The sequence below is a fragment of the Halictus rubicundus genome, chromosome 10, assembly GCF_050948215.1.
Source record: "Halictus rubicundus isolate RS-2024b chromosome 10, iyHalRubi1_principal, whole genome shotgun sequence".
In the NCBI taxonomy this organism is placed as follows: Eukaryota; Metazoa; Arthropoda; class Insecta; order Hymenoptera; family Halictidae; genus Halictus; species Halictus rubicundus.
Genome location: NC_135158.1, coordinates 15,878,190 through 15,891,900, shown reverse-complemented (window position 1 = coordinate 15,891,900; position 13,711 = coordinate 15,878,190). Strand labels below are relative to the sequence as shown.

Below are 13,711 nucleotides of genomic sequence, written 5' to 3'. Positions count from 1 at the left end.
CTCTTCATTGGCATCTCAATTAACATCTTTGTTCTCTTCGGTTGCATCATCCTGCTCAGCTACACCTACATCCTCTTCTTCATTATTAACAGAACCTTCATTTTGTTCTGCGTCTGTATCACTGTCTGCACAATCAGAAGATTGTTGCGGTGATCCAACAACTGGAGGGTATGAGTCCCCAACATGCGGTACAAATTTCACAATATATCCAGTGGGTTGTAAATGTGGAAAGTAGTCAGGATGAACGAGATGTGTCACTGGAAACTAAACATGATGTATGATAAAATATATAGAAATCTTTCACATTGTACAATGATTGTTTAAATACTTTGCTATTGTGGCTTGTAGGATATGTAGGGTAAGCACCTAGCACAGGTGCATTTTCCTCATTTGAGGGCACTGTGTCACTTCCAGGATTGATTTTACCTACATCTGCCTGTTGCAAAGCAATAAGACATAAGCATACTGTGTTAGTTAAATCATTGCATTTATGCTTCCAACAAATATTCGTTGCATTTGGAACTATAACAAAAAAATGCAAAAACCTAGTTTACTATGTGATATTACTTACTGGGTTAGCACTTCCAAGAAGCGATCCTTGTTCGGCATGACCTATACTTGGTAGCAATGTATTACGCAACACGTGGTGTGCGTTGAGAAAACCATGTATTGGCAAAGAAGCGGCTCTAACAAGAGCACCAGGGATAGAGTGCAACCTATTAAAATGGTGATGCAAACGAGGGTGTAGAATTGAACGCAATATACCAGGACCAGCAGGGATATGTGGAATAGGCTGAGGTAAAAGGTGAGGCCGAGTTAACTGATGCAACGCAGGAATGTATGGAAGACCGACGAGGGAATCAAATGAATTTGCATCAGCATCAGCACTGTCCTTATTCTCATTGTCTTCTGGCAAATCAGTATCACTGTTACTTGCTGGGTTATTCATTCCAACTACATTACCTTCGTCATTGTTTGGCTCACAATTGGATGACCCTACAAAGTGAGAATGACCTTTCATTGGCCCTCCAGTAATGAAATAATTTGCAACTTGATGGGCATCGCCTGATAATTAATTAATGAAGGCGTGAAAATTGAGACAATTAATATACTTGTGTGTTGGTATATTTTTTTTTCTTCTCACCCACTCTTAGGTGTTTTCTAGACCCAGCAGGACTTCGTGAAGTACGACCATTATTTGTTAAGTCATCCTCAGTGTTATCAGTAACGTCTAATTCTTCTAATTCTCTAAGAGAGTGTACTATTAAATTTTTAGAAAATAAGAATTAGTAAGTTAGTTTTAGCAGTAGACTCTGAAAAAAATACAGCCATTTTTGGATAAAAAAAGTTATGGTAAATTGTTCTACCTTTATTGCCGCTGTTTGTATTAGAGAATTCATGATCTAATGAAATTAGTGATAGCTTGACACTGTTAGATTTTACACAAGAAACACGCGTGTACTGTCCAATGAAATATAATATTAAAATTGTGTACACGAATCGAAGTCGTTTCATACTTGCACGAAACGATCGATTTTTAAAGAGTTATAATTAAGCAACGATAATACTTTCAACGGCGAATGCTTCAAAATGGCATCGCGCATAATTTCACCTGAAATTTATTCACTGTGCAACGGAAATTCTGCTGACAATTTATAAATATATTGTTTATTTATCTTAATGTAAGTGCTTACTTTGGTACACACGGTTGCAGTAAGTTACATCAGATTGTAAACAACTGATGAAACATGGATTTATCTTCATATGGTTCCTTGTTTGATTAAAATGAATAATAAACTGTTGCTTAACTTAAAAATATGGTCGTGGTCATTTTAAATCGTTTCATCTTATATGGATTATGTCGAAAGAAGTACTAAAAATAAGCTTTGCAGAAATTTGATGAGCATCAATAAATGTTGCATAAGCTATTGTAAATTTGTAGTTGGGGAATATTGTAAAAAAAATAAAAAGTAAATCTTCTCCGTGACAATGTTTTCACATTGCCGTGACCAGGATTCGAACTTGGGTTACTACGGCCACAACGTAGGGTCCTAACTACTATTGAAGGTCATATTAAAGAATTTTATTTCGCGACAGAAATAGTCAATACTTTATATAAATGACAGCGGTACTTGCTGTTGCATTATTTATTATATTGTCAAAAGTATTTCTGTCGTTAGAAGACAATCATTATCTCCATGAAATTCGAAAGCATTATTCTGCAATGTGGAAAAATATGTGATTTTCTCATACGCATATTTCCTTAGGAATTTTTTTAATAATTTGTTCAATTTTGCGCAGTTATTTAGAAAATCATGTCATCAGAATAGTACTATCATGATATACAATAAACGCAGTAAACGTTTAATTTCATTTTCGGTGTTGCAACAACCAGGTGGAACCGGAGAAGATCTATGCCGCGTGATTTCCGGAAGATAAACTTTTAACAAGCTTCTCGTGGATCTAGTTGCAACATTTATCGTTTGTCAGCGTAGAGGGCGTAAGAATCTAGTTGTTGTTAACGATGTCGGTATTTCAGATCGTGAGACACGAAACCCCATATGGTGATTGGTCTACCCCTATACCTCGTCTGTGCCTATACTTCGTTTCTGCTATCATCTATATCTATGGTGATGAAATATCGCGTAACAATTTTAATTTGTTTGTAAAAACAAATATAACACAACTGAAAGATACTAGTGCATATATTCTTCCTCCACACATAATTTTGAAACATCTTGTATTGGATTTCATGCACATATACGATTATTATTGTCATACATCCTCTTCACAAAAATTTGCAAATATTTTTGACCACCCTGTATACATACAGTTAGATAATGGATTATCTTGCGATATCGTTTAAAAACAACTGTCAGTTAGAATTTGACAAAATAAATAATACAGATCGCCATGTTCTTTTTTATGTGAACTTTAACCCAGAAGTGAAAGTCAAGCTTCAGTAATAATTACGAATTGTGTACTTTCAAATATTACGAGATGGATACTAATAAGGGGATTCACCATTTAACTTCAAATGCGTTTATTGCTGACCTGTGCTAATGTTTATTGTTACTATTAATAAAACTATTACCATTAGATACAAAGTACACGATTTCCAGATGATTCGTTGGGAAACACACATATGACCAACTCGATTTACTAGGATGTAGGAGGATTTAACCTAATTCGAACTTTTTGTGATTATTAACCTTGTTTGTTATTATTTGTCTTCAAATTTGATGTAACCTTTTCAAAAAATGTTTTTCTTCAAACATGGATAAACGACTGTGATTGCTTATTTCTTATGAGACGTACCTGCTTTAATGACAGTGGCTGCAAAAAATAAATTTGACAGCTTGTGTGTATTTGTTTTCATCAATTATATTGACCCATTATGAATAACATGAAACAATCCGAGGATCTTGACATGGAACAATCGGAGAATTCCGAGACGGGGAAGCTTGGATCCTACTATGCACTGCTAGTTGCATTAAAAACCATGACCGAACGCTGTGGACAGTTGGAAAGAAGACTGGCCAGTGTAGAAGAAGAAAATATGTGTTTAAGGCTGGAATGTGGTAAAGACGGGTCTGCAGCAATCACAAAAACAACAGATGATAATGAGGAAAAAATTGTACAAACCCTAAAGGTTTGTATGGTTATATAAAATGATAATGTCCATGCTTTTCACGTAGATCCATTATACTTTAAATACAGTTTGGTCAACAGGAGAAAGTGGAAGAGCTCACCAAGCACAAGTCCCAGTTGAGTTATCAGATTTTTATGGTAGAAGCAGAAAATCGTCAACTATGGAACCGGTTAACAAAGTTAGCAAGAATTAATAAATCACTAGGTAGTCATTTGACAAAAATCTCTGATACACTTAAGCAACCTTTTTCCAGCTCAACCAACAGACATTACGTCTTATGATTTTCCCAGTCTATTAAAGAAAAGATAATAATCAACAATTGATTACAAATAACAGTTTGTACTTGTTGAACGTGTATTATTTTCAGGTGAAAGAGAACAGAGTTTAGAAGAAATATCTTTAAGGCTTATTAACAGTATTATGTTAGAAAAATCGGACCTTGAACAGCAATATGACGAGGTATGCAAGACAAATTACAAACATGATAAATTGCATGAGAATATGACTAGAGATATTGTTACATTGTTAGATGGTTAAACTGCAAAATAATACCGAGGTGAATTTACAAAACATTGGATTTACTTATCCAGAAAATTCCGATACAGACTTAGAAATATTAAAACAGCATGACAGTAAATTAGTACAAATAAAAAATACTTTATTATCGCAACAAACGAAATTAAAGAGAGCACTGCGGCATTTCCAAAAAATGAAGGAAGGTATGTATAATTATTTATGTTATTTACAAATTTTTAAAGTACAAATTCAAATAAATTTTTCCCCATCCTGAAATTTGTAAAATAATTTAAGATCCGCAGTTACTAAACTGCAGTACTTTGGATGTTACAAAAAATGTATGCAAGTCAATATTTTAAATATTAATTTTATAGGTGCAATGTGTAATAGTTGTCGCATGAATGCAAGCAAGAAAATGTGTCAAGCAGGCACGCAATTCGATTCTGACGAAAGTTTTAAAGAGCATGGTGCTACTCAGACCAGCCTCCAGACATCGAACTTACCATCCGAAAAATGTCCGAATTCAGTTGATAGTGTTGATCGAGACAATAAAATTTGTCCATTGTGTGGATCTTTCTACGGAAAAGATAGGCCATTCGAAGAATTTCACGAGCATGTTTTGAGCCATTTTAATAAGGAGGTGTCTATCGATGGTTTCGAAATCGTTCGCTAACAGCTACTTAAAACGTAAGTAACGATAACAGAGTTACACGATATTTTCTTTCTTAGCAAATTCCATAAAACAATGTTAAAGACGAAAGGTGAATGTAAATACTATATATAACTTTGTAATAAAACGTTAAACAACCTATGTCTATATAACAATTCTTCCTTGCTCAGACCCCTATATATATGGGTCTGCGAGTGCTAACCTCTGATCCAGATAAGATTAATTTAATGGAAGTTAATACAAATGGTTAATGCAGTTGTTAGTACTATGACATGTATTTTTTTTGTTTTAAGCTGAAGCAGTAAAGAAGAATTGAACTACTGAGATTACAATCATAACAATTCTACACTGAAATAATAAAATAAGTATAGTCGATATTTTACGTTTAAACACAGGCGTAACATTTTTGTCATTTATTTTCTCCCTCTAACTTCATCATATGTAAACAAAAGTACCTTGTTGATGCAACTTATTCTTTACTTATAATTTTAGGTACATCTACAACTTCTAACACCTTTTCATTAGACAGTTCTTTCGTGGTTGGCTGAAGTAAATTCTCACTTTTTTCACGTTTTTCTATTGTACGATGTTTCTTTGATACAGCCCATAAAAATGAATTGTTCAGAATGTCCTCTCAATTTCGAAGTGTCGGTGGGGAGTAGTAGGACTCGAAAGTCTTTAGGAGTCGTGTGACTTGCCTCACTACCATGTTCGCCAAGTAATCTTATCAGCGATCACCGTTAATCCCCGTTTGCGGTAAATTTGTAAATTATTCTTACGATTCCTCTATGTCATTACATCACGACACGCTAACAAATACCCGGCGTTTCTTCTCGTCCATCACCGACTCTGTTCCCTTCTTCTCTGCCCTTTTGATTTTCTTCAGTTGCATGTTATGAAAGCTTACAGAGAGTTGTCTCGTTGCCTACCAGAAAGAAAGAAAAGAAATCAGTTTGTCCTAAATTCAACAAACATACATACAAACAACGATATTAGAAAATAGAAACAAAATATTCTCACTCACTTGATAGTATTTCATCGATCCTGTATATTTAGAATTTTGTTTTCAATCGATTTTGCTGCCATTCCGAGGAGATTGTAGAGACATTTCTGTTCCCAAACAGTGACTGATTATTCTGAACAGCATCGCCGGATTATGCGTATATATTTGCTGTAGCAAAGAAAATATGTAATAACCGTGCAATTTTCAACTACCAGTTAATGTCAGCTTGAAGAAGAACTTACTCAAAAATTTCTTGCAGATTCCATCAACTTTATCAAGATGTAACCTTTGTACCCATGAAATAATCGTAAACGTAGTGATCGCGGGGACCGCTCGCACGCGCGAATCTCATCAATAACTTTCCTCCCCCTTCTGCGTTATTCCCATCAGCGCGGACAACGACGGAGTGCCGCGGCCAAGCAATTCTGAAAATTTCTTACCGTAAATGGCGCGGTCCTAAAGAGAGGGGAGAGTCACCTGACCGAACACCCAACCGCGCTTGCGCGGCCGTACAACTTTCCCAGGAACGTAATAACGCTGCAAATCAATAACATTTACTCGGCTTATCGCACGTATAACTACCATTACGATGTTAACAACCTCTTTCTCTACAAAACGCTTCCGACAACTAAACGCTCGATTTACAGTGGGTTTTTAACACCGCATAAATATATTCACGTGTATATTTAAATTGAAAATATATTATTTTCTCGATATAGAGTAAATGTATAAAAAATTTGTAAGATAAATAGATAGATAGATTAGCTTATTTCTGTACAATTCTTTGCACTCATCCTTTCATACTGTTAGCGTTTTCATGCACTCAGTAAAAAAAAAAACAAAAAAAGAAAAGAATGTATAATATAATCGCAAAAACTTTGTTTAAGCGTACAAAAAGTATATAAAAATAGTGTTCGAATATGTATACAGCTATACATATACATATGTAAATGTAACGTCACCGGAAATACTTCTTATAGTTTCTTTTAAAATCCCTTATTTTTAAAGGGATTTTATACTCTGGAGAATAAGGGGTGGAAATACGAGAAGCACAGCCCCGATAAGATATGTTGTCTTACTTCCAATGCACCAGAAAGCTAGAATAACAGTTGTACATGTATAGTGTTACATGAATAAGTAGATGTAAATATATATTTGTTTCATTTTATCATTACCCGAAGATGCTATGATAGGTCCACAAGCTCTAGCCAGTGCTCCAAGCGAACGAAATACGCCTGTTATCACTCCTTTTTGATTCTCAGGCCCAATTCGTGATACCAGTGTCATCATACAAGTTACAACCATGGCAGTGGCTATGATGCATCAAAAAGTTATTATTTGTCATGTTCGACTTTATATTGCTTCCTCTATGTACATATTTATACTACTCTCTTATTTGTACTTACAAATTGCAAATAGAAATACTCCAATGGTCAGTATTAGCAGATTTTCTGCTATTCCAATGAATACAAATGCCGGAATTATTAACCATAGGCCCTATGTAAATTATTTGAAATTTATTAAAACCATTAAATAGTAGCCGAAAACAGCATTGAATTCAATGGACATTTACCAATTCTGCTGTAGATTTTGTTCTATTTGGAGGAATTGTTCGTACCCAACTTCCTTGCAAAAGAGCCATAACTAATCCAATCCCTAAAAACATCCAGCCTTGTTGCATACTTGTGAATTCAAATAAATAGTGGGTCAAAAATGTTAACGTAAATTCTAAGCCACTGTAAAGAAATAAATACACAAAATATACGTAGCCAAGACTTTTTAAACTGTTTTTATCTGAAAGAAAAACGTTTATACATTGTATTAAAAAACATTACAATTAACTGACTGAGTAATTAAAGAAAATTCACCTTGCAGGCTTAGGCCAGATACTCCATTAAATTGAAATAGATCGATTGGATTTATATAAGCGATAGCTCCAGATATACCAGACTTTAAGGAAAGTGCTCTACTTTGTTTTGGTAGAGACTCTTTCAAATTTAAAGCGACGAAACATAAATCGCTGACTGTTATGAAAAAAGCGAATATAGCTGGTATTATATACCATGTTCCTTCTCTGTTATTGCTTGAACTCCAAGCGAAAAATGCTCCTATCATTGGTCCTACAACAAAACCTATGGAAAAAGCTATTCCAACCAATGCCTAAAAAGTATAAGAATTCCTAATTCATAAAATTTCTATTACATGAATCATTACGTATCCAATTCACAGACTCTTTTTATGCGTACCATAGCTTTTCCTCTGGTTTTAGGAGACGTAACATCCGTTATAATAGCCATCGACAAGCTAATATTTCCTTTGCTAATACCACCAACAAATCTGGCTATTACAAATATAGTAAAATTAGAAGATAACGCCCATAATAAATAAGATAACATAATGCCAGTCAAGCAAAACAACATTAACGGTTTCCTTCCGTAAATATCGGATAATGCGCCTACGATCGGCGAACCCAAGAATTGTAAAAAGGAGTACATAGAACCAAGGAATCCTACAAATGAAATGTTTCGCATTAATACAGGTGGACGAACTCAAATTCAAATAAAGAATGACAAAAAAATACACTAACCTCCATAAAGTACTGTACTAACTTTGTCGGGAGCATTAAATAATTTCCGTGCGCTTTGTATATAATATAAAATCTTAAAATATAAACCTTGATCGCTTTCTACATCTCTATAATAATCTAACAAAGCCGGTAACAACGGTAGTATCATAGTAAATGCTAAGAGATCCAAAAGCAAAGAAACAAACACCACTTGAACGGTATTATCTTTTATTGTAGACATCGTTAATTCTTGAGTATTTTACTAAAAAGAAAAACATTTAATACTATTCCAATGTTAACGTGTCAACAACGAAGTAAGTTTCATCGGCCACTCATCACATTTTACAAAATTTGTACAGGTACTCTCGCCAATCCCATGATGATATTCGAATAAATTCACAGTAATTTTAGCTCGAACAGTCTGATACTCGATAGGAAGTAGGATGCTTCGTTCTGAAATGTGTAATACTGTTCTTAACGGGAATACTTTCTCCTTCCTCTACTCTACTATAAAGGCTGAATACTGTATGTACAGTCATTTCTACGAGTGAAAGGAGTTAGTTGACCCAATTTTCGTTCGTTTCCCGCCTACAAGTTTTTGTATCGTTTGCTTACTCCGTTGATAACGTTGCAACCATGTTACCGACACGATCGCGCGGACTCTACGTTATCGACACAAGGTTAGGATTCTCGTGCTCCTGCTCCGTTCATTTCACTGAACACAAATTACGAAGCTGACAATGATTCGAATTGAATTTGATCATCTTCCATTCACTCTACTTCGCATCGGATAGAATGAACGAAAACGTTCTCGTACAACGATGCGCGAGAACGCATCTCGATCAAATAAGTCACCACGAATATCCGAAAAATCATAGTCGAGAAACGTTTTGTGGACCATAATATGTACACAATTGAAAATCAAAGAAGAAGAGAGAATTCAATATCGAACATGAATTAGATCGCGTTCAACCACGCGCTTTGAATCTTGATTAATCATTACATTGTTTTTATTTGTCAGTGAAGCGAAAAATAGCACAAACCGGCGCACCCAGAAACATTATGTATGTTTTAACTTCCGGTTGCACACGATATAGAGCGTTCGTATACACGGAGTACAAACACATTTGCGTTCGAGCACGGATACACTTCCTCGACGGGAACAAAGATCTTTTGAAACCCGTCCCAAAGTGTAACGTCGCCTGGAACGACCGTTTTTTACCGCACAGAATTTCAATAGCTTTTTTTTTACTACAAGTTCCGAGGAAATAAATCAGCACGGCAGACGTGCAGTTTGCGATCCTCGTTGTGAGAATATACGGTCGATAGTGACCCTATGGTGGTATTAATTTTAGAAATCCGTACGTGTCGTTGCATCAGTGTCACGACGAAAATTTAACGGATCTACCGGCTTATCGGCAAACTCGGATATAAATTTTCTATCTTTCAAACGGTATCAATCGACGTGAGTGGAGATTACGCTCGTCTACTCGTATTTCTATACGGCGCACTATTCTTCGATTTACAAAAGTCTACAATTTTCGTTAAAAAATCCAAGATGTTTCGGAATAGTTTCGATCTACGCGTAGAGCAGGTGGCCAAGGAACCAACAACCTCGTATCACGGTTAAAATTTAAGCAAGGGATTCGACGCTTGCCATCTGGGCCTCACGGTGTGAAGCGCATACGGCGCATCGATGCCATTTCATTCCATTTCATTCCATATCATTCCATTTCATTTCATCCCATTCCACGCGGTAGCGTGTTTGGACGAAAATGTTTTAGTCTTTTATTCTGAGAATTCGATAGAAATAAAACAAAGGTCAAGGAAAAATTTGATATTTAATTTGTTTGCGAGAGGAAAACCATCCGTTGATATTCGCGTCGGCTTTGTTTTCGTTATGGTAAATGGTACGGTAGAAAATCTGTATTTGGGAGAGGTTGCAGTCGACGCGATAATCGCCGTTGAATCGGTTTTCTTAAACGAGAGCAGGTATGCAAAGCGACAAAGAGACCGAACTGAAAATCCGGGGAGGTAGAGTAGGCTATCGGGTAAGAATGAACACGGGAGAAAGAAGAAAGAAAGGAAGCAAGGAGCGGAACAAGACAAGCCCGGCAGATGGGAAACCCCTTGGCGGGGAAAATCGACGATTTTCTAAGAAGCGCGCGGCAGAGACTCGTAAACTCCGTACAGTGAAAATGGTCGGAACAATGAGGACAAAGAAAATTTTCGGGTGGTACGGTGCACGGTACCGGGTGGCAAGCTGCACACCGATACGAACGCGCACCGTACAGAGAGCCCAATCCCCGACCGCGTCCGTGTCCCGTCCCGTCCCGTCCCATCCCATCCTATCCCATCCCATCCCGTACCTACCGTCCCGTCGTTCGTGTATAAGTATAAGCCCCGTAGGCCGTAGGGTATTATGAACTAGGCGCACGAGGCTTTCGAAACCAGACAGCCGTCGTGTATGCCGTAAACACGAGTAGACGCTCTTTCTCTCTCTCTCTTTCACGAATTGTAAATCCTCGTTCCGGATAGTATTAAAGGGAAGAAGACGACGGTCCGTCAACCCTCAATACAACTGGAGAAGATGCAGACAGAGTTTGCTCGGAGGTACGCGTCGAAAACGGGATTCGAGCTGTTGCTTGCTAGCTGACGAAGTCGCGGTGGCAGTTTCGAGGGGTGAGAAAAAAGGAACCTTACCCGCTCGAACTAGCCAACGTCAGGGGAGAAGGGCAGAGCAGTTCGGAGAAAAATAAAGAACGAAAGGGAAAATGTATGGAGGATGCGAAAAAAAGGACAGAAATATAAAGAACAGAGCTGAAGATTGTATTGAAGGATCGTACAAGTTTGACCAGCGTACACCTATACGTTATAGTATAATACTCGTGTGTATATAGAGTATACGGTATAGTAGTACCAACGTAGAAATAAGGATATGTAAGCGCGCGTGCCCGTGCAACCGACAGCAGATGCGCTCACAGCGCAGCTGTCCTCCTACAAGTGGTTCTCAATCATTCCCCATTGCGTTCCCGTGTCGATGCGGTGTGATACACCGGTACACGTGTGTCACCGCTGCCCAAAACAACAACACCGTTTCGAGAAACGGCAGATTCCGAACTTTTCCAACGGTCACTGTCGTTCGATCGCATTCTAGATTCAAATTAATTGCTCGTGTCTTGTATTTCGCCGATCCACCCTTGCAATCGTTTACCACCGACGACGACACGCTAGTCGATCTAACAATAAGCGAAGTTGCGACGCGATGACAGGAGCACGTGCTGCTCAACGCAAGGTTCAGCTGTTCCAGGTGAAAAACGTTCGAATCTCTATACCATTCGCCGACAGCTTGTCGAACATTCGAAAAATTCTTCACTTATCGCAAAAAGAGCCTGCGCGAGCCACGGTTCGCGTTCGCACAAATCACGGTTTTCAACTCCGCACGCATGCGTACACCAAGTACTATTCGAAACGATATACATACACATTTTGAGGGAAATAGTTGCGAAACGATTAATGACCTTCATTAAATTTTCTCAATTTTGTACCGTGCCAGCGAACACGCGTTGCCAATGATTTAACCCTTTGCACTCGAAGCGGTTTTAACTCCAAAACGAAACATTTCTTCCGACCTAGAATATTTCTATATACTTTTTTTTCATGTTATACATACATGCGGAAATGGTGCAATTTACTCGTACAATACTTGAAGTGTTTAGTAATTTATCAAATACAAGCAAATGTAATGATGTGAAAAATATTTTGAATAATGGTACTACAATTTTTAGTGGTGCCTTACAGTCGCCATTCGAGTGCTAAGGGTTAATTAAATGTCTCTAATTCATCATACACATATATATGTTCATATTTCATCGGTGTCGACGCAATCATCGAAGAAAAATACCTTAGGAACTGATAGCAATTATTCAGATGATGCGAACAATGAAATTATTGAATCCAACGCTACCATGCAACGATTCGCTAAAACTTGCAATTGTATACGCTTATGGTATTGAGCAGCTCTAGTTCAAGTACCTACTGTCCTACTGCTCTAGTACCTAGGTACTATCGAGCAGTACCTAGCGTAGGAAACAAATCTGATTGTGTTCCAGATATAGGAAAAAAAAGTAGAAAAATAAGAGAATTAGATGTCGTCGATCAATACCAACGAACACATGCATTTTTCTAATATCCAAACCTAAACGCTGCAATCTTGAAAATAATAGAAAATTATCGTTGCCAAAGGAAAATAAAGGAGGAACGAGAGAAAACAGACTCCGCGATAATTCGTGTTTCTAAAACGAATCGTGGAAGCGCCGTTGCATCGTTTCAAATAAACTCGCTATTGTAAAATTCGACTGACCCTTTTTTCCTCTCTCTCCCATGGGAAGAGAGGATACTTACCTGACGAGAAGACAGAAGGACAAGAAGAGCAGCATACATACGTCACGTACTTGACAGGCGGAGCAAAATTCGGGACAGCTGATACAATTTTGGCGGGCTTCGGCTTTGCCGATGGATCTGCAGCGAACACAAAGCCGGGTACAGGGAAGAACGAAGAAAGAAGAAAGAATACGAAGCGCGAGGAAGGGAAGACGGTTGCACGATTGAAAAGAAGACAGAGAGGAGGGATACTTTTAAGAACCGAAGAAGGGGAGATCCGGAGGAAGAGGAAAAGGGACGTCGCGCAACGGTGAGAGAGAGCAAGAGAGAAGACATTGGAGAGGAAGTTGGAAGAATCGAAGGTAGAACTTGCAGGAGAATGACAGAGAGAATAGAGTGGGACCGAAAAAAAAGAACGAACGAGAAAAAGGAAGGGAGGCCTCAAAGTTGGTTGTTGCTGGTGTTCCTGCTTCGTTGCTGTTAAATAAGAATAAGCCCCCACCATCCATCCTAAGGGGCACCTATATAGCCGGGGGCTTTCATGTACTTGGAGCCCAAAAGGAATAAAGAGTCGGGACACCTGGTCACGGGCAGCAGTTTGTCGAGAACTCCCTACGTGGGATAACGTCGTCGTCGCGGCCTTTACGGTGTTCCACGGATTCGCCGGATATTCCTTGCTCGCGAGACAGAACCGAACACAAACTCGGACGGATCGGATCAGAACGCACAAGGGCACGGCAACGTAACATAACGCAACGCAACGCAACTCAACGATTTTTCGACATTGCCCACCGCTGCATCACCACCGTTTTCATCGGATTCGAAAATCACGCCATGGCAGCGTACCGTACATCGATAACAGTGCAGTGCAGTGCACGGGAAACTCTGAGATCGTACGTTTTCCCGTGACTTCGCGCCGTT

At 38.1% G+C, this 13,711-nt stretch overlaps 3 protein-coding genes and 1 long non-coding RNA gene across 7 annotated transcripts; 1 reads left to right on the top strand and 3 right to left on the bottom strand.

The window, feature by feature from the left end:
- Window positions 1-13: 13 nt before the first annotated feature.
- On the bottom strand, window positions 14-1,841 carry LOC143357817 (uncharacterized). The gene is made up of 5 exons (XM_076794441.1): window positions 1,368-1,841; window positions 1,145-1,261; window positions 572-1,065; window positions 329-436; window positions 14-264 (listed from the first exon to the last, which is right to left on the bottom strand). Exons 1-5 carry the CDS (start codon window positions 1,513-1,515, stop codon window positions 16-18), a joined length of 1,116 nt encoding a protein of 371 aa, XP_076650556.1. The 5' UTR covers window positions 1,516-1,841; the 3' UTR covers window positions 14-15.
- An 811-nt stretch (window positions 1,842-2,652) lies between these two features.
- Window positions 2,653-4,979, top strand: Spn-f (C2H2-type zinc binding domain-containing protein spindle-F). 2 transcript variants are annotated; one of them, XM_076794249.1, is made up of 5 exons: window positions 2,653-3,652; window positions 3,721-3,856; window positions 4,020-4,111; window positions 4,182-4,371; window positions 4,543-4,979. In XM_076794249.1, exons 1-5 carry the CDS (start codon window positions 3,398-3,400, stop codon window positions 4,839-4,841), a joined length of 972 nt encoding a protein of 323 aa, XP_076650364.1. In that variant the 5' UTR covers window positions 2,653-3,397; the 3' UTR covers window positions 4,842-4,979. The 2 variants fall into 2 exon arrangements, with proteins under 2 accessions (XP_076650364.1, XP_076650365.1); XM_076794250.1 differs by having other exon boundaries at window positions 2,658-3,652; window positions 3,733-3,856.
- A 98-nt stretch (window positions 4,980-5,077) lies between these two features.
- LOC143357704 (uncharacterized) lies at window positions 5,078-6,260 on the bottom strand. Of its 2 annotated transcripts, XR_013082869.1 has the most exons (4): window positions 6,084-6,260; window positions 5,863-6,009; window positions 5,294-5,763; window positions 5,078-5,186 (listed from the first exon to the last, which is right to left on the bottom strand). It is a non-coding gene; the product is annotated as an uncharacterized LOC143357704 (long non-coding RNA). The 2 variants fall into 2 exon arrangements; XR_013082868.1 differs by lacking the exon at window positions 5,078-5,186 and having other exon boundaries at window positions 5,279-5,763; window positions 6,084-6,243.
- A 435-nt stretch (window positions 6,261-6,695) lies between these two features.
- Rtet (major facilitator superfamily domain-containing protein rtet) lies at window positions 6,696-9,036 on the bottom strand. 2 transcript variants are annotated; one of them, XM_076794246.1, is made up of 7 exons: window positions 8,429-9,036; window positions 8,088-8,350; window positions 7,710-8,001; window positions 7,415-7,635; window positions 7,248-7,338; window positions 7,017-7,154; window positions 6,696-6,938 (listed from the first exon to the last, which is right to left on the bottom strand). In XM_076794246.1, the coding sequence occupies exons 1-7, from the start codon at window positions 8,646-8,648 to the stop codon at window positions 6,844-6,846; spliced, it is 1,320 nt and encodes a 439-aa protein (XP_076650361.1). In that variant the 5' UTR covers window positions 8,649-9,036; the 3' UTR covers window positions 6,696-6,843. The 2 variants fall into 2 exon arrangements, with proteins under 2 accessions (XP_076650361.1, XP_076650362.1); XM_076794247.1 differs by having other exon boundaries at window positions 7,415-7,497.
- Between the last annotated feature and the right edge of the window lie 4,675 nt (window positions 9,037-13,711).